Genomic DNA, 24,491 nt, shown 5'->3' with positions numbered 1-24,491 from the left:
TTCACTACAGCTCTGTAAGCTAGCTGACCAAAATATACACTTGACACTAATGTTCTCGATATTTATTGCTTATTTATTTACTTATAATTATTTTTGTCTATGCACAGTTTGTTATCTTTTACACATTTTGGTTGTTTGTCTACCCTGATGGATGCAGTCTTTCATTGACTCTATTACAGTTCTTGAATTTACTGAGTATGGCTGCAAGAAAACAAATCTCAGGTTTGTATATGGTGACATATACTGCACATATCTTGAAAATAAATTTGCTTTGAACTTTGAACATAGGGAACAGAAAAGTCAAATGAATTGAATGCTATCATTGCTGACATAAAAGTTTATCAATGAACCAAAAGGATCATTACACCAACGCAATTTCAAAGAAAACCAATTAACTAATTTCCCTAACATCACATCAGCTCGTAAGGTTATTCATCTTCCCAGTGCTTACTGAACTAATGAGTATAATCAATGCATTGGTGTTTCCTTATACATTACCCTGACTAAATGAAAAACCTATTCCTTACAAAAGCGTAATACTCAAATTTCTCTGTCCCCTTCGTAACTACTTAATGATAGTAACTAATGAGATTAAAAACACAGACTTTCTTTCAAATTTCAGAGACCCTCATTTACTAGCCAATACGCTTCATTAGATAAAGAAGCGTTTTTAATACAAGTATAATTTTCAATTTAAAGACTTCATACTTGCTCAAGTGCTTTTTCAATCCTAACATACTATCACCCAGTAGGAAAGGAGCTCTGTGATGTTATATTGGTACAGTTTAACAACACAATGCACTAAAATGGTCTTTTTTTGATCTCATTCTGTTTCCTTGTGAAATATTGTGTGTAATTTATGTCTGTTTTTGTGAATGAAGATTACATGCTATGTGCCTGCAATGCTGCTACATTGCACCTGTACATGCATGTAATTGTGCATATGACAATAAACTTGACTTTATTTAGTTACTGAATAAGACTAACGATCTGATAATATCTAAACATCCAATGCATTTTTTTTAATGTTCTGCAAGGATAAACTGCAACATGGAACTGCAGGGCCAATAGATTACAAGCAACATGCATCATTTCAAGATTGTTTAAAGTCACTTCCAGTATACAATGTAAAGGAGAATGAAATAACTGTTGCTCCAGTTCCAATGCAGTACACAAAAAGCCATATAGTTTGAATGTATGTCCATAAAGTGATGCTCGGCACAAGAGTGTCTGTACATAAGGATACTGAAAGGAAATGATAAAAGTAGTGATGGTTAGGAGTGTGGAGGCGTGGGTTAGTGGATGGAGGTGTTGATCAGCCTTACTGCTTAGGGAGATGAACTGTTTTTGAGTCTGGTGGTCCTAGCATGGACACTATGTAGCTTCCTCCCTAATGGGAGTGGGACACAGTCCATGAATGGGGGCGGGGGGTGGAGACGGGGCAGAATCCTTCATGATGACCAAGTGTAAAAGTGCTAACATAGTATGTCAGGATAAAATGTCCTTGAATTGCATTTTGCTCCACTATGCCTATGTCTGATAATAATAATTCCCAAAATTGAAGTTTATACATCAGTTTTCATACAATCACTCAAACCAATAACTTGCAAAATAACAAAGTACCCATTACAACATGCCTCCCCATCTAATTTTGTTTCCTCGTTCTGGTCGTTAATGCAAATAGTACACAACTGAGGATGAAGAACCAATCACTGGGGTATGCTACAATTATCATCGCTCTCTAGGCTGAAAAGGACCCATTTTATCCAACTCATTTTCCATAGGAGAGCTAGTTTTCAGTTCACGGTAATACACATATTCAAGATCCCCACCACCTGGGCTGTGCTCGGCTCTCATTGCTGCCATCTGACAGTAGGTACAGGAGCCTAAAGACCTACACCTCAGAGTTCAAAAACAGCTTCTTCTCCATTGCATTAGGATCTTGAATTGCCCCCCAAAACCCTAATTCTACCTCAACTATATTTAACCTCAACTTACATAATATTTTTTATTCCATTGTGTTATGTAAAATTAATGTTAATGTATATTCCTGTAATTTATGTCATCATTTTGTACTGTACTGTGCTGCCGCAACAAAAGCTCATATCATGGCATTTCTACCCTGGAGGTGTGTGCAAAAGGACAATAAACTTGAACTTAAAGCACCCTCCATTACCTTGAGCTGTTGCAAACCAGATTCCTACATGGCACCTTATCAAACATCTTTTGGAAATCTCAGTACACTACATCTACAGGCTTGATTTGTTTGAATATTTGACAATAATACGGAAAAGATTAATATATAAAATTGTGAGCATACAAAAATTTTAAGTGAAGACAAAGAAGGGGGACAGCATGTAGCATATTTCAAAAGGAAAACCAGCTTGTGATATCTACTTCCTAAAATGCCACTGGAGTGCTTCTGCAGTAACCTTTGATTCCATTTAAGACATAGTAACCAAACACATAATATATCAGTATGGTTGGGATATTAAAAAGATCTCTTTCTGGGTTTGGGGAACCAAAAGCAGACAAACTTTACATGAAAAGTGAAGGCTTCCTTTTGCTTAGCAATGATGGTATTTTTATGGAATGTTTCTTTAAATCAGGGTTTCCCAATGGTTAATAGTAGTAGTCCATGGCATTAAAAAAAAAGGCTGGGAACCCAACTTTAAATTGCTGACAACAAAGATTATTCTTTCTTTTCAAATCTCTTTATCATTATTATCCAAAATTAACACGAGTACATCGAAGTAAGCAAAAAGCCTAACAAATTAACTGTGCTTTTTGGACAACAAAGATTATTAAGATGAACCTTGCTCTCTCACAAGCAAGAGAAAATCTGCAGAACACATACAAAATGCGGGAGAAACTCAGCAGGCAAGGCAGTATCTATGAAGAAAAGTATGGCCGACAGTTGGGGGTGGGGTGGGGGGGCGCTTTTTACCAGAAGTGCGAGAAATGAAATCAATTTCTCAAACTTCTGGTAATGTCCCACCCCGCCACTTCACCATTCCCCATCTCCTTTTTCCTCTCTCATCTAATCTCCTTACCTGCCCATCACCTCCCTCTGGCGCTCCTCCCCTCTTTTCCTTCTTCCGTGGCCTTCAATCCTCTCCTATCATACTCATCCTTCTCCAGCCTTATATCTCTTTCACCAATCAACTTCCCAGCTCTTTACTTCAGCCCTCCCCCTCCTGGTTTCACCTATCACCTTGTTTCTTTCTCCCCTCCCCCCCATCTTTTAAATCTACTCATCTTTTTTCTCCAGTTCTGCCAAAGGGTCTCAGCCCGAAACATTGACTGTACTTTTTTCCATAGATCCTGCCTGGCCTGCTAAGTTCCTCCAGTATTTTGTGTGTATTTTATCCTAAATCAGTGGACTCTCTCGTCATATTGAATATTTAAAGATATTGTGTGTGATAAAGGCATGTCTATAATCAGCAATGATACCAGCAATATTATCACCCTTGATACTTAGTTTAAATTAGTCAAATTGTGCTACAGTTAATGGAAAGCAATAGATAATGGTAATGATAGATGGTTTTACTTTCTGTTAGTGATAACAATATTATCAGCATTTCTGTTAGTGATAACAAAAACAAAACGTTGGAAATACTCAGCAGGTTATACAGCATCTGCAGACAAACATTTCAAGCCAATGACGTTTTATCTTCAGTTCACTAGCATCTGTAGTCTTTGATTTCAATGACCAAAATGACTCTTTACTACAGAAGCTGCACTGTAACTTCCGTCAATCTATTACAGCAAACAGCTGAAAACACCATCCCCTTATTAACAGTGAGGAAAAGCACAGCCTTAAGGTTTCTTAAACTTCTGACAATGCTGCCTTACGTCAATCCTTTCAGCTGGGTTTTGAAGTTTAAGGAAACTCTGATCAACACAGTGGACAAAGTAAAAATGCTGAAGAAAGCAGAATAAATTTAAATCAAGAGTAAATAAATTTTAAAACTATTTTCAAATGAAATACACACCAACATTGCTTAGCATTGTCAATGAAATAGATAGAACTAAGCCTCATCATTAAATAAGGAGCTTTGGCAACAGCAGTGGAGACTGAATACCAGCAACTCCACTTAAGCAGTGCCAAAAACCTATGAGTCATATTTTCCCACCCGAGAACTCTCGCATGTTGTAAATGTGTCAACACAGATTAGTGAATACTATATACAAAAGTGATCCGTGCATTGAACAGCACATTATAAAAGGAATTCTCAGGTCAAATTGTGAAGTATTAATATAGTTTATCACTAATTTCTTGAAGATGATGAAATCTTAGACTTGAAAGGTTGCACTTTGAAAACTTGTATTTGTAACTCACCAAATTCTGAGTCTTGGAGTGGTTATCTCACAAATGAAAACTTGGACTTTCTCACAGGAAGACTTTTTTTAAAAAAAAGATTCATAAAATGTATCTTTAACATACTTGCAACAACAAGATACTGAGAATGCTTACCAATTCTCCATAGTGTTTCATTGCATATTCCAGGACCCCAGCGGCTGCCTCAGGTTGCTGCAGTTTGTTATTTATGCTGTCAACGAAATAAGAAGATTCAGTACAATTCCTATAAAGCATTAGAAAAAGTACACCACACTAAAATATCTTCAGGATGTCCCAAACTGCTCCACATCTAAAGGATTAATTTTGAAGTGTAATTACTATTACTAAAGAGTATATTTGGAAGCATGGCTTTCAGTAATGTGATGCAGAATAGTCAAGAGCGCCCAGTCAAGTAGTGAATCTCATTTGTCACTATTCAGAGACAAGAATTTAAGAGATTAGAGGGAGAAAAAGTAAAAAAAAATGTTTAAATATGTCAGGCAAAATTAAATTCAGAAAGAACACAACGTGAGAGACAGAAGTGCAAATACAATATTTAACTAGTTTAGATTTAATAATGTTAATCGTGCACCAAGATCCATCGATGTCTATGTATCCCATTAACCTTTGTTACAGTTGTGAATATGCATATAATCACTTCAAAACCATACACATTACGTTTCACAATTGTGCCTCCAATGAGTTGATAAGAATATCCTGTTAAGGGAATCAGCAGAATTTTACTGAATTTGAAATAGCATTTTGTCACAATTTAATGCAAGAACCCTCAGAAACATAAGATTTGAAAGTTCTGGTGCTCATATTGTCTAAATGCAATAGCACTCAGCTTACATGAAGGATGTCATTTTGCATTGTGACAAAAGACACGCCTTGTCTGGTTTTAGTTAAGTACTGCAGAAATTGATGATACAAATAAGTACTTGATACACTGTTGAAAAGTTTTAACAGAAGGAATCAGGTTAACTTTGAACAACTGATTTGCTCAGTATAATCCGTAACAGTCAATTACCAAGTAAAGTTAGAAGTTGTAAGAATTTCAAACATGCAACATCAGGTGAGGAGAGTTATTTAAATATCTGAACCCAATCTACACGTTGAATAGTGTTAGATAACCAGAACATGGTCAAAATGAAGCTTTCACAAGGAAAATAATAGGTGACTAATCAGGCAAGAGTGTAAGAATGAGAAGGACTACATATATACAAGATCTCTAAAGGACCCACGATGCTTAATGTAAACATACAACCCTTTGTTGTTATACGATTCATTTATACACACTTGGTAAATTGACAGGAGGTTATTCTATTTGAAAGCAGGGTTCCTCACGTCACATAGTAAGTTGCAGTGGAGGAACAAGTACTTCAGAACCTTTTAGTCATTATAAGATTTGCTATACAATTTTCTTACCAAAATCTCAGGAAAATGTTATACACACTCAGAGGTGTCGGGCCTTGGGAGTCACCCATCAGAGTGTGATGTAAAATATAAGAATAGAAACAATCTATGTTAATACATTTTCAAATGACTGAACTTAATATTCATCTCAGAACACGAGCACTTTCTCTGTCACCTTTGAACTTCTGCCCTATCTCAAAATTGGTGGGTGGTATTAGGAAATTCATTGTTGAGTAGTTCTCATTCTCAAGATGTTCCTCAACCCACTGAACATGGTTCCAATTCTGTTCATTGAATGCCAACTGCCGATTGAAAGAGAGGATAAAACTGGATTCGTTTTCCTTGATCTGAGAAAATTTAGGAGAGTTGTTTATCAACAGTTCACAAGACATCTTCACTCCAATTTAACCACATACTTAATATCTCAACTAACCCTCATCTGTTCCAGCTCTACAAGTACCAACTCAGCCAGAACTCCATATCCTTTCCTCTGGACCCAAACACTGACTTCTCCTATCCCGATGCTTTCAGCTGTGAAACCCACAAGTCACCTCAAATTCCTCTAAAACATCACTATCACCATGTCTTGCTCATTCCCAAGTCTCAGCACAAACCATATCTTTGAAATCCTGAGGTGCCTCTCCTTCTCCGGAAGTTCGGTTAGTTATTACAGCAAACCATTGTAACCACGCCAAAGGTCTATTTAAGAATAGTGTTTAAATCTAAAGGCTACTTATCTTGACGAAGCCATAAACCTCCTTTCCCAACTGTCCAATAAACTCTTTGAGCTGCATCCATAGTGTGATAAGGTTAAAAATATGAAAATGGTTGTATTCATAAAATTTACAGCCAACACCACTCCTGGCAATTTTCAAAATTGAACTTCTTTCTGGCAATGTCTTCAAAGGCTCTCACTTATTAGCTCTGGAAACATGCAAATATCATCCATCTTGGTAATCCTTCTTCAACAGTTTTGTACCAGCTGCTCTCATAGCGAACCTGTTTACCAACACTACCTCTCCTTAGTTATTTGGAAACAGTTGAAAGCCATCAGGGCAGTTCTGAAAAAATAACATATTGCTGAAGTAACCCATTTCTATCCAAGTAGTAACTTTTACCCTGCTTCATTTAGCAATGTCATATCTGAAGAGCATTGGTACTAATTGTTGAACCAAGAGTTAAAGGCATTTCATAAATTATATGCAGGAAAAGAAATGACTTTTCAGCTGTATAAAGTTAAAGATTGGCATTTTTACTGGAAAAATACCCCCAAGAGCTCTTTATTATTTTATATTATTTCACACAAAAATACAATTGGGAAAAATATCATGTTGGAGGATTTCACTTTCATTTCTGTTCACTTGAACCTTAATGTATCAGGTAAAGTCAAACAAACAAATGAGTACTATTACAACACTCGGAAGGGTTATTGGAGCATTCTGGGGCAATTCCTTATATTTGCTTATGTAATATTGTGCTTTAGCATCATAATCGAAAGGTGAAGTTTTTTGTGGGAGAATTGCAAACAAATAGCCATCATCACAACATTTTGGTGTCAAATAAAGCTACACTTTCCTGCCATGACTTATTTTTAAATGTACACATAGGGACCTGAAAATAGCAATACTAAAGAAACTTCCAGAACAGTTGGATTTGATGAAGTGATTAAAATATAGGTCATTCAACCACTGATTACCAGTTTAAGAATTAATTAGCAATATTATTCCTCTAGCAACCAAATGTGAAGTAATGTTATTATTTGTTATTTTAGTCTTTACATATTGATTTAAGATTTTTGTTGTTATGAATGTCTGGACATGGTATAGACATGGTATGTGTCAGTTAAAGTCATTCATATTCTGGCTGTTTGCAGGTGATATGAGGATAGGTGGAGGGGTAGGTAATGTTGAGGAAGCAGGGAATCTCCAGAAGGACTCTTATTAGGAGAGTGGACAAAGAAGTGGCAGGTGGAATACAGTATTGGGAAGTGTATGGTCATGCACTTCGGTAGAAGAAAAAAAAGCATACACTGAATTCAAAAACCGGAGGTGCAAAGGGACTTGGGAGTCTTTGGGCAGGATTCCTTACAGGTTAATTTGCAGGTTGAGTCGATGAAGAAGACAAATGCAACGTTAGCATTCATTTTGAGTGGACTAGAATATAAAAACAAGGATGTGATGCTGAGGCATTATAAAGCACTAGTGAGGCCTCATGGAGTATTGTGAGCAGTTAGGGATGTGCTGATGTTGGAGAGGGTTCAAAGGAGGTTCACAAAAATGATTCCAGGATTAAAAGACTTATCATACGAGAAGCGTTTGATGGCTCTAGACCTGTACACAAAGAACTTCAGAAGAATAAGAGGGAATCTCATTGAAACCTATCGAATGTTGAAAGACTGGATTTGGAAAGGACTAATCCTATGGTAGGGGAGTCTAAGACCAGAGGACAGAGCCCTCAGAATAAAGGATGTAATGTTGAGGCTTTATAAATCACCTGTGAGGCCTCAATGGGACTATCGTGAGTAGTTTTGTGCCCCTTATCTAAGGACAGATGTCCATTTAGAATAGATGTTAGGAAGAATTTCCTTAGCCAGAAAGTGGTGACTCTGTGGAATTCATTGCCTCAGGCAGCTGTGGAGGCCAAGTCATTAGGTATAATTAAGGCAGAGGTTGATAGGTTCTTGATTAGTCAGGGCATGAAGGGATACGAGGAGAGGGCAGGGGATTGGGGCTGAGAGAGAAATGGATCAGCTATGATGAAACAATGGAGCAGACTAAATGGGCCAAATGGCCTACTTGTGCTCCTATATCTTTTTGGTCAGCTTGATTTTGATTAGCTGCAGTGGACACTATATGTGCACAGAAATGCTGCCTAAAGATAATCTTAACATATGTCAATATGGCAGCATTATCACTAGGGCTTCAACTGTTCAAAGAATAGGACTTATGCCATTTTTTGATTGAAATTTAACTCGGGATGGGAAAATTATCAAATCCAGAACCAAAATAAAAACCATGTTTGAAGACAATTATAAGTGGCTTGAACTTCCCTCTCAAGCATGGAAATGACATGAACTGCTTGAGGAAATTACGTATCACCCTTCAGCATCAAGAGTTCTGGAGTTAACGCACTGAACATTTAAAACGAAAATGGAGGCTTCACCTACAGTTTTGCTGATGTGTACATCTGGATTCCACCTGACCACAGCTGTCGTCTCCAAGTCCCTCCAGATGGAAAAAGATATGAAAATGTGTCACTAAAAAACCACAACAAAACATTTGCTTGTCAACTTCTTGGATTGTTCTGATCAACCACATATCTTACTTAAACAAGATTTAGTGAAGCATTATCGAAAACAATCAAGCTGATTTTCAAGAGATCCATCAAATATGTCCATGAGGAAGAAAAAAATTGACTTACTGACATTAGATCTGTGTGAACTTGAAAGCATTATAATTCAACTATTGAACTTTAAGACAAATAGGAGGACTTTGGAAAATAACCCAAGTATTTCATTGCATAATTGGAACCAATAGGCATTGGCCGAGTTCAAGTAAACAGAAAAATAATGTGGACAAATGCAAAAATAAAACGACTAAAGAAATTTAGACATCATTTTATTCCAGATGTATCTTGTTTCAGTTATCAAGACCACAATTAAATGTTACAATTATTAAAGCCACATATTTTTTTGTTTCCTGTTGCTTAACCTGAAGAACAAGAATGCTGGTGTTAAAAATTATTTCTACCCATTGTCATCTTGGAAATGAAATGATATACAGATATTGAGGCTGTGAAAGTGGTCTGTCTGACTGCGAAACAAAAGTAAAAACTTTGCCATGGTGTCCACCCTGGGACATCATTATTTACACCAGCAAATGCAGCATGGTTAAGCTGAAACACAAAAAGCCAAAACCATTATCTAAGCACTTAAAATCGCCATGTGATGCAGCGTTTACTAATCAAATACCTTCCTTTTATTATGAAACAAGTTGTGGTGACTGGAATCCATGGCAGAAAATTAACCACGGTCATTATGTACTGTAATAATCATTAACAGCTTATGCAGTCAATGAATTTTTAACCAGTGTTTTGGGGATTATTTTGTGGTTTATCTCCCCACTGAAATATCAGACCAATGGTTTTAATAATATTATCAATCTGGCTGGCTGGAAGAGCTAAATTATCGTATTTTATTGCAGAATTTGTTTTTTGTTTGTGTGGAAGTAACTTAGCAATCCTAGGTTCTCTACTCCACAGTGCTTATTTCATCCAGCAGACTGTTTTAAATAACTCCTTATAATAGCTCAATCACCATTATGATACAATACCAAGTTATAGTCACAAAAAGTTATAATTCTAACACTATTACTCAGAACAAATACTAGGATTTGCTTTAAATTCTAAATGAATTAAGAAACAGATGAAAGTCACCGTGTTTCACAAAGAAGTCACAATGCAGAAAGGAAGGAAGAGCGACACCAAACAGATTGAAATTAGTAAAGTAATGACTGCCATTGAGGAGCATCTTTGTGGCTTCTTTCCTTCATGATTGGAGTGTACTATTTTTGAGCTTACACAGATTAAACAATAAAATCTCTTTAAGATATTCAGAGGAAGTTAATACAGTACCGTATTATTTTATGAAATTATTTGGGATAGATATAATCCAACTTAATGCACAAAAGCTTGCAGACATGGTCAAGAAGTTCAGTTGGTATTGAGACCAAACATCAGAATTGGCAAAAACTGTGATCCAAGTAACTTCGACCATGGAATGATTGTTGGTGCCAGACGGGGTGGTTTGAATATACTGTGGATACCCTGGGGTTTTCATATATAACAGGCTCGAGAGTCTAGAGTTTATAGATAATAGCGAAACATAATACATCCAGTGAGTGGCAGATCTGTGGGTGAAAGCATCTTGTTAATGAGGTCAGAGGAGAATGGCCAGACTGGTCCAAGCAGACAGGAAGGTCTCAGTAATTCAGATAACCACACATTGCAACAGTGGTGAGCAAAAGAGCATCTCTGAATGCACAACACATCACACTTTGAAGTGGATGGGCTACCACAGCAGAAGACCACTCCAGCCTCCACTCCTGTATCTAATAAAGTGTTCATTGAGTGCAAGTTTACGAGTCCTCAGACCAGAGAGACTGTGCTGTTGGGGGGGGGGGGTGGTGAAAACTGACTTGATTGCCCACCTATTCAACCCACTGATGTCCCAATCTTATGTCCCCACAATAGCTTTTTTCCCCCCATATCTTGTGTTTATTTCTCTCACATAAATTCTGTACTAGTAAATTTTTATCTGTATCTTGGTTTTGTAAATTCTGCAAGAGCAAATTTCTGTTGTCCAAACAGCTGTAGCGCAGGGGTTGCCTGAAATAACTTTAACATGATCTAATTGTTAAAACAACAATAAGCAATAAACTTTATGAGATTAAAAACTGCAAGTCTGGTCAGAATGTTTGTGAGAACAAACTAGCTCTTGTCTTTCACTAGTAATGATCAATGTTTTATCCACGTTCCAAAGAGGAAACCAGATGTCTGTGTTGCTCCCCTGGTTTTATCAACTATAGACTGGCTGTAGTATGAGATCACTGCACAGCATGCCACAACACAGCTCCACAGCATACTGACAAATTACCCTATTCTCCATATTAATTCCCAATTAGACTGCAATGATTTTCTATCAAAGTTAGAACCTAGCAAGAGGTGCTAGTGTTGTACAACGTTTCAAAAGAAGCCATAGATTTAGCTCATTCAGCAAAAGCTCAGGGAAAAGGCTACAATAGGGTTTGAATTGAATTGAATTTATTGAGCAAGAGTTGCACTAAAACTCCAGTGATCTATTTGCTACAGAACACAGAACATACACCACAGAAAGAGGCCCTTCAGCCCATGATGCTGTACTGAACTACTTATGCAATTAACACCTGATCCCCTGTGCTGAACGTGGGTCATATTCCCCATGTTCTGCATATTCATGTGCTTAAGAGCCTCACAACACCCTCCTTTGCTGCCACTACCACCCCAGCAGCCTAGTCCAGGTACCCACCATTCGGTGTAAAAAAAAATGCATCCTGAATTTTTCCTTTGAACATATCCTCTCTAATCTTGAATGCATACCATATGTCTATGACATCTCCACTGCTTCAGAAAAAGTTTGTCCAACCTCTCTGTATTGATAATGCCCTCTAATCCAGGAAGCATCTTTTCTGCACCCTTCACAAAGCCTCCACATCGTTCCTATAATGGGGTGACCAGAAATGAATGCAATACTCCAGATATGGCCTAACCAGAGATTTATAAAGCTACAACATAACTTCTCAACTCTTGAATTTAATTCAGTTCCTTAACTAACAAAGACAAACATGCCATATGCCTTCCCCACCACCCCATCAAACAGAACGGCTGCTCTCAAGGAGCATTGGACCATCTAAATAACAAGTTATTAACATTAAATAATTGAAATCACCAAGTTGTGATGGGAATGTTGACCTGAAATTCAGAAATTCAAAATAGAGAGAAAAGAAACAGAGTGAAAGTGATATATCCACTAACATTTGCCAAGTTAAAAAAAATGGCAGTTATTCTAAACCACTCATTTGATGTTAAGATACAACAGCTACAACATGCTACATGGATGATGAGATGATGCTCCCTAGCCTTATCATCAGAACAGCACAGGAGGTGAAAGACAGAAGTCAGAATGAGATGGAGAATTAAAGTGAACAATGACTGGAAGCTCAGATTTACTGAGCCTAATGGAGGTAACTCGGCAAGCACCCAATCTGCATTAATTTCTCTGAAGAAAGGAAGACAACATTCTGAGAACTTAATAGGATATAACAAATTGACAGATATTCGTTCAATCCAGTTTCCAACTGCCCATCACTTTAATTCTCTCTGTCTTTGACATAGATATTTTCTCATTACACTGTAATCCCAATGACAACTAGAGAAATAGCATCTTATTTTTTCTGGGTACATCGTAGCCAGTGGAAATGGACAATTTCCTGTTTCCAGCCCTTTTGATGCTTTCTCTCCCGAGATTTTACTGGATATTTTATTTCAATTTGTCCATTATCTTCTTTTCCCTACGATCTCTAATTGTTAGTATATAAAGCAATGGTTATCATGACAACTTTGATCTGCTTTCTATCCTAAGCATTCCCCGTTCTCACCATCCCATTCCATTTAGGCAAGTTATGTTGACCCAAAATATTTATTCTGTTTTTGACTAATTCAAATGTTCCAGCATTTATACTTTTTCAGTTGAACATACAATAAAACAAAAGAGCAGAATTAGGCTATTTGGCCTATCTAGTCTGCTCTACCATACAATCATAAATTACTGCCTGTTGCATCACTGGCATTTAGGGCGGCAATGAAGGTCCTCCATCACTGTCTGTCTTTGGCCATCTTCTCTATTGTGCCCCAAGTGTGGTTCAGGGTTCTTATTTCCGCCTCCACGGTGTGGTGCCAAGTTGCCTTTGGTCTCTTGCACTCTTCAGGGGTCCAATAAAGTGCTATCTTGATGATGGAGTTGGTCTCCCTTCTCATCACGTACCCAATCCTTCTCCAACGTTTTCTCATGATGATTGTGGCCATGTCCTCTTGATGATTCTGAAGGAGTAGGGCATGGTTGGAGATCTTTCTTGCTCAGAAAATAGGGTGGATCTTCCTGAAGCTCATGGTGAGGAATGACGATACCTTGGCAAGATTGCTTTCTCTCATGTGCCAGCATTCTGACCCGTACAAGAGTGTAAACAGAATACAGCTTCAATCATAGCATTCGATCATAGCTGATTTATTTTCCCTCTCAACTCCATTTTCCTGCCTTTCCCCCATAATCCTTAGCACCCTTATTGATCAAGAACCCCTCAACCTCCTCTTTCAACATACCCTATGCCATCAGTGGCAATAAACTCCGAAGATTCACCATACTCTGGCAAAAGAAATTCCTCATCACCTCTTTTCTAAAGGAACATCCTTCTATTTTGAGGCTTCCGGTTCTAGTCTTGCCCATTACTGGAAACATCCTCTGCATGTCCACTCTACATTTTATGGGTCTCCTCAAGATCCCACATATTCATCTAAACTCCAGCTTGTACAGGCCCAGAGCATTCCAACGCCCATAATACCTTCACCCTTTTATTCCAAGGATCATTCTTGCAAACCTTCTCTGGAACCTCTCCAATGACAGCACATCTTTTCTTAGACATAGAGCTCAAAACTGCTCACAATACTCCAAATGTGTTCTGATCAATACCTAAAATATCCTTGCTTATTTAGTATAATCTTCTTGAAATAAATTCTAATATTGTATTTGCCTTCCTTACTAATAAAACAATCTGCAAGGGCAATCTTGCACTTTGATTCCTAAGTCCCTTGGTAATTTTGATTTCTGAATTTGCTCCTGGTTTAGAAATTAGTCTATGGCTTTTATTCCTTCTACCCAAGTGCAAGACCATACCCCTTATACTGTATTCCATCTGCCACTACTTTGCCCATTCTCCTCATCTGTCTTCAGTTCTTCTACAGACTCCCTATTTCTTCATTACTACCTGCCCCTCCACCTACTTTTGTATCAACTTCAGACTTGGTCATAAAGCCGTCAATTCCATCATCCAACCGCATCAAAAGTGGTTACAAATCAGTATACATGAGGGAAATTGAAAATCTGGCTAAATGGTGCCACAACAACAATCTTTCACTGAATGTTAGCAAAACCAAAGAGCTGATTATTGGTTACAGGAGGAGATAATCAGAGGTCCAAGAGCAAGTCCTCTTCAGGGGATGAGAGGTAGAGAAGGTCAGCAACTTTAAATTTCCCAGCATTATCACTTTGGAGGACCTGTCCTGGATCCAACATGCAAGAGAGATTACAAAGAAAGCACTTAAGCATCTCTACTTTCTTAGAAGTTTGCAAAGATTCAGCATGTCATCTAAAACTATGACAAACTTCTACAGATGTGCAGTAGAAAGTAAACAGACCTGGTAGGGAAACACTAATGTCCTTAAAGATAAAAAGCTAACAAAAGGGAGTGGGTACAGCCCAGTCTCTTATGGGTAAAGCCCTCATTGAGCACATCGACAAGGAGTGCTTTCCCTGGAAAGCAGCAACCATCTTCAAGGAGTTCAATCATCCAGGCCATGCTCATATCTTGCTGCTGCCATCAGGAAAGGGCTACAGGAGTCTCAGGAGCCACACAACCAGGTTCAGGAGCTGCTACTATCCCTCAACCATCAGCTTCTTGAACTCAACTTCACTTACCCCATCGCTGAACTGTTCCCACAACTTATCCTATGGTCTCACTTTCAAGGACTCTTCATCTCATGTTCTCGATATTTATTGCTTATTTATTAATTGTCATTATCTTGTTTGTATTTTTTGTATATGCACATTTGGCTATTTCTGCATCTCGTGTGTGTGGCTTTTCATTGATTCTATTGTGTTGCTTTGTATTTACTGTGAATGCCCACAAGAAAATGAATCTTAGGAGTAGTATATGATGACATACATACTTTGATAATAAATTTATTCTGAACTTTAAAACAGCATTATATATGTGCAAATACTTATTCTGAAATTCAATATACATTTTGGCTATGATACAGAAAGTCATAATCCAGTTCACAAGACATTTAAAATGACCTATGTATAAATAAAGGCTATCACATGCAGTAATCCTAACACCCTCGTACAACAAGTACAAAAAGAGAATTGCGAAGAACACATACCAATTGAACTTAATTTATGATTATCATTCACTATCTTGTATGAGTTTTAGATAGAACCCTAAATATTAAGGTATTGTTGCAGTGATTGGCAAGGTTACTATGGCCTAATGTGTGTGCACCGAACCTTAGCATGAACATTCTTCGATGAAGTTCAAACCTAGTGAGCTGTAACTCTGGTCTCACACACTTCCCCATTTCTAGAAGTTAGCAATTCAATGAACTCAGTGCACCTTTCGAGACTGAAGCTGCTTTGAAGTTCCTGAAATGTCTCACTGCTCTCCAAAGCCACCCTTCTCATTGCATATAGATGAAAGGCTGAAGTAATCCCACATGATAAATAGGTTCAGTGGATAAAAGTCACTATCGGCAGCCTTGGAATGAGGTAGCTTCCATTGACGACAATTAGAGTAATTTAATTTTAAGAGTTGAGTACAAAGTTCAAAGCTTAAAATAAATTTATTATCAAAGTACATACATGTCACTATATAAAGGCCTGTTTTCTTGTGGGCATTCACAGTAAGTACAAGAAACACCATAGATTCAAAGAAAGACCACAGGACAAATCATCAATTTGCAAAAGACAACAAGTGAAGATGAGATGAAGAGTCGTTGAAAGTGAGTCCTTAGGTTGTGGGAACTGTTCAGTGATGGGGTGAGTACTTTAAAACATCACATTTTAAATTAAATTGAGCATATGTCACTGCTATTGAATGAGACATGGTCTAAGTTCCAAACTACTATTTGGAAGAAACAGCAAGACAGTAAAGGCTATGACATAAATGAGGTAGAATTCATGGTTGCATGGATTTAGTATGTTCAAAAGATAGACTAAATTCAGAAGCATAATTATGGAGAATTTATTTATAACATAACATTATGGATATATGCTATAATATTACATAATTGGAGAAAATGGAAAACAATTGATCTGTCGTCTATTTCTGTAGCTCCTGTAAATTCTACTTATTTTAATACTGCAATCTTATAACCTCATTTGAAAGTTAAATTCTGCCATTATCACTGCCCTTTTTTAACACTGGAATGGAATAAAATCAATTTTAAATATCATGCAGCTCACAGCACAAGTATAAATCTTAATTATTCAGCATATTATAGTTACAACCTTTTTAATTATCACTCCAACCTATACATTAAAGGATGGAGTTAGAAAAAGATATCACAATGTCAGAAAGACAGGTTCTTCGAGATACACTGCAAAGTGAATCACCTTTGTTCTGTAAGAAAGTGTCCATTTTAGCACCCAATTGTTTAGAACTAGCTTCTGTTATAACTGAATAAATTAGACCAAATTAAGCTAAAAGATTCAACAATTCAACCAGTAAAGATTGAAAATAGAATACTACAAAGGAATCACTACTTCACCACAAAGGAATTTGAATTGGAGAGTGCATAATATTTTGCTGCCTGGCATTAAAGCATCAGTGAAACGCATATACTGTACACGATACTGGCCTCACGATTCAAAATGTTCTTAGCAGATTAAACCAGATACAGCTGCAGCTGTTACAAAAACACACAACAGGATTCCAAGATTCACACCAATGAGTTCAATTCAGAGTGTACCTTGGAAAGTTTTATAAATTAAAAGAATTATCTGAAAGATTGTCAAAAATAATAATTGCAATTAATTTCCGATAAGAAACTCTGAATAACTTGTTTAAAGGTGGAATTAGTTTTAAAGCTCAAGATCATTGTGGGGAAAAGAAGTTATTGGACACGCAAGGAGGAATTTTACACCATTCCTCCATACAAAACTGCTTCAGTTCAGCAATATTTCTGGGATACCTTGCATGAACAGCCCTCTCCAGGTCATGCCACAGCATCTCAATTGGGTTAAGGTCTGGACTCCGACAGCCATTCTAAATCATGAATTTTGTTCCTTTTAAATCACTCTGTTAATAACTTACTCCTGTGTTTCGGATCATTGTCTTGTTGTATCATCCAACTTAAGCTTCAGGTGATGGACCACTACTACCCTGACATTCTCCAGTAAAATATCTAGATACAATTTTACATTCATTGTTCCCTCAACGATTGCAAGCTGTCCAGGCCCTGAGCCAGCAAAGCACCTCCAAACCATGATGCTCCTTCCACCATGCTTCACAGTTGTGATAAGGTTTTGGTGTTGGTGTGCAGTGCAGTGCCTTTTTTCTCAAAACATAGTGATCTGCATTTCTACCAAAACATTCAACTTTTGTCTCATCTGTCCACAGAAAATTGTCCCAGCTGTGTTGTGGAACATTCAAGTGGTCTTTTGCAAACTTGAAATGTGCAGCAATTTTGTTTTGAGAGCAGGGGTGTCCTTCCAAAAACAGCATGCTTGTTCAGTTCTTTTCTTATAGTGGACACATGAACAGAGATTTCAGCAAATTCTAGTGAATTTTGCAGATCTTTTACACTTGGGTTCTTTTCCACCTCCTTCAGCATTGCACGTTGTGCTCTTGGTGTGATCTTTGCAAGATGCCCACTCCTAGGGAGAGTAGCAACAGTACTGATTTTACCGATTTTTCTCCATTTGTGGCCAATTTCCCTTACTGTGGATTGATAAACACTCAGTTTTTTTGTAGCCTTTCCAGCTCCATTCATCTCTATAATTCTTCTTCTAAAGTCCTCTGCAAGTTGTTTTGATCGAGGCATGGTGTACATAAACAGATATTTCTTGAGAAGAGCAGGCTCTGCCAGTAACCTGATTTTGCGTGTCTTTTTTTATACAACCTCCACAACCTGCACCTCCAATTTCACCTCATTGATTGGAACACTCGACTCCAAATAACATTTGCAGAAGGCATTCCCCTCAGAGGTTCACATTCTTTTTCTGAACCTCGACTGTAATTGATTAAATACATATATTTATAACCTGCTGAGCTGTTTCCAGATTTTTCTGTTTTTTTATTGATGATAAGCTTTTTTTTATTGGGCATCAGGTGAGCACATAATTTGATCAAGCAGGACTTCATGTTTAGGGAAAGCTCATGTTTTCAGAAGGTATAGGATAAAGACTTTGGAATGCGTGAGACTAGGGGTACCTAACTTGCATCTGTTTGGTTGTGGGTTCAGAGTGGAGATGGATGATGTAACTAGGTTGAAGGTAAGACTATCTTTATAACAAAGACATAATAAGATCAGGAGCTCAGCTCAATTTGGAACTGGCTGGCTGCAGCAGGTGACATCACTGTTACTACCCTGATAGCAATTACCCTGACTGAGTAATTTCTGTCAAACATATCGGGCGGCCATACTGTTTGTTATAAAGCAACTTTGATTGTGTAACTATATGCTGTTTGCTCAGTTTGCTGCTGCTTGCTGAATAAGTATAAATTGTCTCCACATGTGTTCCAGTCTTTTTGTTACAAATTATGGGTTAACACTATGTCAGCTAGTAAGCTGGAAGCAATTTTATAACAGTAAGACAGATATTTGTTAATTTTACAGAGAATAAAGCTCTCAGCAAACAGAGAATTTCTGAAAGGATTAAAAGAGCACATAATTGACAGAATGCATGGATGTCAGAAAGACAGAGACAGAATTGGGCATGTTCATGGAAACATTTGAAAACATGAGTGAGAATCTAGTAATCAAGGCACTGATTAAATGGCAACCAGCACTGGGATGAAGTGTGCTCAGGACTTGGTTGAAACTTAACACAGCAACATTATGGAAACATTTAGATTTCTAGAATATGAAGACAACCTGAAAGTATATGAAAGTAATCAAATCTAGAAGTGATAAAATGCCTGAATGTAGGTTTCAGCAGCAGATGAGCTGCAAAGGTTGGCAAACGGAAAATAATTGTAAAAAGGAGGTCTTTATGGTCTAATGCAAAACTGAGGATCAAATACGATATCACGGCTGGAACTACCTGGTTCAGTTTCAGATGGTTATCAGGGAGAAAGATGGAGGTGGTGGTTAGGAAAGAGATTTTGAAAGGAGCTAAAGATGATGACATCGGTCTTCCCACTATTACATTGGAGGAAACGTCCGGACTTTGGGGAAAATGATCTGGCATTTTAAAGAGACAGGGAGATCAAAAAAAGTGTTGATACCAACATATGGGGCAATTTGGGATGATATTGCACAAACTCAGAATGCAAAAAAGGAATAAAAGGTCAGAAGCAGGCCTTGGAGGGACACTGGAAGCAATGGTGTATCAGAATCAAAGCCATAACTGTTCATTCTCAGCCATGAATGGATAAATAAGAATAAAAGTAAGCTAGCATGGTTTGGCGAAGTGGCCAGCTTTGGGAAATCAGTAGAGGATATGAGAAATTTTGTCCAGCTAGGTAAAATGCAACCAATAGTTTAAGGACCAGGATAGGTCAAGAAAGGTTAGATTAACTGTTTCATAGTGAAACAGGATATTAAGAGTTTGATCAGGTGACTCACTACTATGAAGGTGCAAAATAAAACAAGGGGTTAAAATAAGCAACTCCTGGGTAAGTGATCTGGGAAGACAAATTTCTGATGACTCCTCTAAGATGATTATTTTCTGCTTCTCAATTTCTCTTCTGTTCTGACTTGCCACTTTTAAAACTGTGCATATATCCATAAAAAGCACACTTTACCAATTCACACATATTAGTTAGACATTTTCAAATAGTTAGGTACATAATCTAATTGCCAAAGATCAAACACTGCTCTTCTGTTCAGAATACCCTAGTTGGGTTAAGCCTCAAATAGCCATCAAATTTGTGACAATATCAAACATCTGTGCAATCTATTAAATACCAGGCACTAGATTTCTGCAGATGCGTTTACGTAGTGCAACTATTCAAGACATGAACAATGTAAAATATGTCAAAGATTACTTTTATAATGCAGGCCAACACTGGATAATATTTTTGGAGAAGCTACACAGAATATTGAAAAAAAGCTACAAAGTAAATGACCTACACAATGTCTTATACAGTACCTAGCATATAAGTCTCTGCTAAAAGCATTCTACATTAGTTGCACTTCAGAGCTGCAGCGATCGTACGTCCAACAACGTTCTACAAGAATGGACATACCGACCTATTATTAGAAGCAGTATTTACCAAATAAATGCAGGATTCAGGAAGAAAAAAAAAGCTAAAGTTTTAAGATTTCATTCAAAAGTTTTACAAAATTGCACATCTCTTGGTACAATTCTAATAGTGATAATGTTGATAGCCTAATTCTTTTTTACTTAGAAGTGTACAAAACTGGCAGCACACCTATAGAATAGAAACCAGGAGTAAATTTATTTTAGCTTGATGCAGTTAGTCTGAGATTAACGAGTTTTGTTTCCCCATTCTGCTGATAAATGTAGAAAGAGTCTGAATGGCAGCACATTAGCTTGGAAAAAGACAAAGCATAAAATGCTGCAAGAGTATCTGGACAATGAGGTCAGCATGGACATCAGGGGGCTGGAGGGCCCTTCTCTGTGTTGTATCACCAGATGACTCCATTACAGCACACTGGAGTAGAAAGACAATATGAATTGATGAATGATACTTGTATCGCTTTGGCAGCAATGAAATCCATAATAGCTGATGATTATCTTAATGCAGATGGGATACAGGCTAATTTAAAACCAACCGGTTTAATGAATGTGACTGCATTCTTCCTTTTGGCAAAATGGTTGCAGCACCCATCACTAATCTGTCCTTGGCCACAAAATACATTGCTGCTACAGAAAAATAGCGCATTTTTTACATTACAGTGTATAATAATCATACATTTTGCAAGACATTTGGCTTTATTCTTAGCATTATTTACTCTATAGCATTGGAACTGTATGATTTTTACTACTGCTACAAAATTATTGTGCAACCAAGGGTTGGACTCAAACCCATGAGTGAAGTGGGGGAAAAAAGTGAGATATTATTTGTTATTTCACTGCATAGAAGTGTAATTATCAGCAAAACAGAGCCAGAGAAAGGCAAAGACACAAGGACCAACTTGCTAGTATCAGATAGTGCGACAGATTGAATTGTTGTTCCATTTCTATAACCCATAGGATATCTGGATGAGTGCAATGAGCAGTTGGCACCATTTGCTTGCCATCAGTGAATCTGCTTTGACTACACAGTTCCAGTCCTTTGGAGGCCAATTTAATGCTACCAACTCTTCAGCTGAGAGGGATTGAAACTAGCTGCTCACAGTTTAACATATTTACAAAATCTGGAGCAATTGAGCGTCTTCTGATGTGACAGTTCAATTTGACCACAGTATGCGAAGAGATGGAGGGGCCTTGTGTGCAGCCAACGTCAATCAATCTCAACTGCGTGCATTAATCAGTCCCAAAAAGGAATAAAGTGGTCAAAAGACAATTGCACTGATGTTGCTGTTGACAGCTGTTCATTGAACTCATCCAATTTTTCTGTGACCTCTAGAATTAGAACCTGACATGATTATCCAATCTGTGACCACATTATAACACTTTAGTTCCCCACAACCTTTAATTGGACTACGTTCAACATTGCTTTAAGTGCTTTCTGCTAAGAATACATTTTGTATAAGGTAAGGGAGAAGGAATATAATAGTGCTATAACTTAGCCAAGATGAATTGGCACCAAATATACTTAATATTTTGCTCTCAACATCAATGCCACTTCAACTCTTAAAGTACAACAAAATTGCTCGACTCTGAGCTATCCACAAATCTACAATCATTGACAAATCACTTAAACTACAGCGGTTGCACAATGTATTTCAAAACGTTTGCACAATTGTACAGAAAAGAAAGGGAAGGCACCACTTGTACAGAAAATGGCTTGAGGAACCAGTTACAGCAAATCATATACCAGTGATAAATCTCAGAGCAGCTCTGACAGCTCAAAGCTGGGCATCCTTGACCATCATCTTCATCACCAGCAGCAGAAAAAAAAACGTACACCACCATCTGCAATCTCTTCGCCTGATATGTCCCGCACTTCACCATGACAACAGTCTCTGGTTCAATGAAGAGTGCAGAAGGACATGACACACACCTCAGAATGAAGTATGAAGTTGCAAAACAGGGATACAATCATGCTGGACACAGGCAATAAATGGAGCTAGGTAATCTAATAGATCAGATCGAATTCTGCAGACCTGACACCACCAGTAGTGAACAATTATATTAAACTAAATGAAATGGGAGGAAATTTTAAGAACTTTGCCACACTCAACAATGCACAACGTGAGGTCTAAAGGCATTTGCAACCATGCTCAGCTGGAAGCTCTTCCTAAGACCTCACCCACGCCAGAGCCAGAATTCATCAATGCAATTCATTACACGGCAAATCCAGGAATAGCTGAGTGCATAAATTATGTGAGTAGAAAATATTGCAGCTGTAGTATCAACAAAATGTACTCTCCTCTGGGGAAGCTGGTCCAGCACAGGTACAATACCAGCATTATGGAAAATTATCCAGGCTATCCCTGATACAGACCATCTATTTGCCTTTACATGTGCAGCTTGACATGCTAAATTGATTCAGCTTTCTGCTACAGATTCCAGCATCTGCAGTTACTGTGGCCCTTGAGAGCCTCGGTGGTTTAATTCTCATAAAAAAAACAGGAAAAGAACTCAAATAGAGTTAATACATTCAAAGCCAAAATAAAACAAATCAGCGGAACAACTCAGGTGTCAGGTAGCATCTGTGGTGGTAAAGAACTATTATAATAAAGGTAAGGTGGTAAATGTTTTAGGTCAAGATCAATGTATCCAACTGAGATTGTAGCGGGGACGTGGCCAGTATAAGGAGGTGTGAGGGAGTGGTGAGTCGAAGGCTGGCAGGCGATAAGTAGAACCAAGTGACGGGAGAGAAAATGAGAAGATGGAGCCAGGTGGGCAAAAGGCAGTGATGGAGTTGGAGGGAAAGCACTGGTTGGAAGGCAATAGGTGGAAGAAGGCAAGGAGATAGGAAAAAAAGAAGCCAGATGGTGCCAGGGTGGCAGTAGATGTGGAACTAGTTGAGGGATGGATGATTGGCTGATGAAACCAGATGGGGGACATGGATGGGAGGGGGGGTCAATAAAAGCAGGGAGAAGGGCATACAGGGAGTGTGGGTTACCTGAAACTAGAAATTCAATATTCACACCATTGGTTTGTAAGTATGAAGTGTGGTCCTCCTAGATTACATTTGGACACACCCCTGGAAAAGGCAGAAGGCAGTCAGGTCAGTTTGAGAATAGGAGGGGGATTTGAAATAGCCTGAAACTGGGAAATTAGGATGTTCATTGCTGACATAGCATAGGTGCTCCACCAAACAGTCACCTTGCCTATGCTTACCAATGTAAGCAGGACGTACTGAAGTGTATCATCTACAAGTGTACCCTCTAGGCATTTGTCTAGGTTACTCAGTCAGAACCTCACAAATCTTTGATCTCAACCACCAAGGAAACCAAGGACAAAGCACATTGGTGTACCATAATCTACACGTTCCCATTCTGAGTCAGTCACTTTTCTGATTTGGAAGCATATTCCTGTTCCTTCTTCATAAGCAAGTCTAATCCCTGGGGCTCCAATCTGCAGAGCACTGTGAGCGCACTTTCTCCAGGTGAGCTGTAATAGTTCCATAAGAGAGAGGAGCAGAGTTGGGCCATTCAGCTTATTGAGCCCACTCCACCATAATCCTAGCTAATTTTTCCATTTCTCAGCCCCATTTTCCTGCCAGTAAACAACCCCTTAACCCCCCTACAAATCAAGAACCAATCAATCTCTGTCTTAAATAAACCCATTAAAATGGCTTCCATAGCCCTCTGTGGAAACAAATTAAACAGATTTACCGCCCTCTGGCTGAAGAAATTTCTTATCTAATTCTAAAGGGATGTCCCCTTTTATTTGGAAGCTGTACGCTCAGTTTCAAGACCCTCCTACTAATGGAAACATCTACTCTCTCCCCAGACCATTCAGTATCTGGAAGTGCTGTACTATCTTCTGAAGTCTGGCCATTAAATGTTAGCCTCTCCAGCAATACCCACATCCTGAAAAAATTATTTGGTTGTATTTTGG

The 24,491-nt window shown here is 38.0% G+C and overlaps 1 protein-coding gene across 3 annotated transcripts in view; it reads right to left on the bottom strand.

Annotated features, from left to right (window-relative positions):
• Positions 1–24,491, bottom strand: part of mtor (mechanistic target of rapamycin kinase) — a 343,897-nt gene that overhangs the window by 134,874 nt on the left and 184,532 nt on the right. For 2 of the 3 annotated variants that reach the window (XM_063033405.1, XM_063033406.1), the window contains exons 29-30: positions 8,925–9,014; positions 4,478–4,553 (exon numbers count right to left, since the gene is read on the bottom strand). In XM_063033405.1, coding sequence (XP_062889475.1) covers positions 4,478–4,553; positions 8,925–9,014 — 166 coding nt within the window. The remainder of the gene's footprint in view (positions 1–4,477; positions 4,554–8,924; positions 9,015–24,491) is intronic. The other variant, XM_063033407.1, reaches the window with a different exon arrangement.

This window comes from Mobula hypostoma, chromosome 25 (genome assembly GCF_963921235.1).
Source record: "Mobula hypostoma chromosome 25, sMobHyp1.1, whole genome shotgun sequence".
Taxonomy (NCBI): domain Eukaryota; kingdom Metazoa; phylum Chordata; class Chondrichthyes; order Myliobatiformes; family Myliobatidae; genus Mobula; species Mobula hypostoma.
The sequence above is the reverse complement of the archived record's forward strand: the minus strand, read 5'-3'. Positions and strand labels throughout refer to the sequence as shown.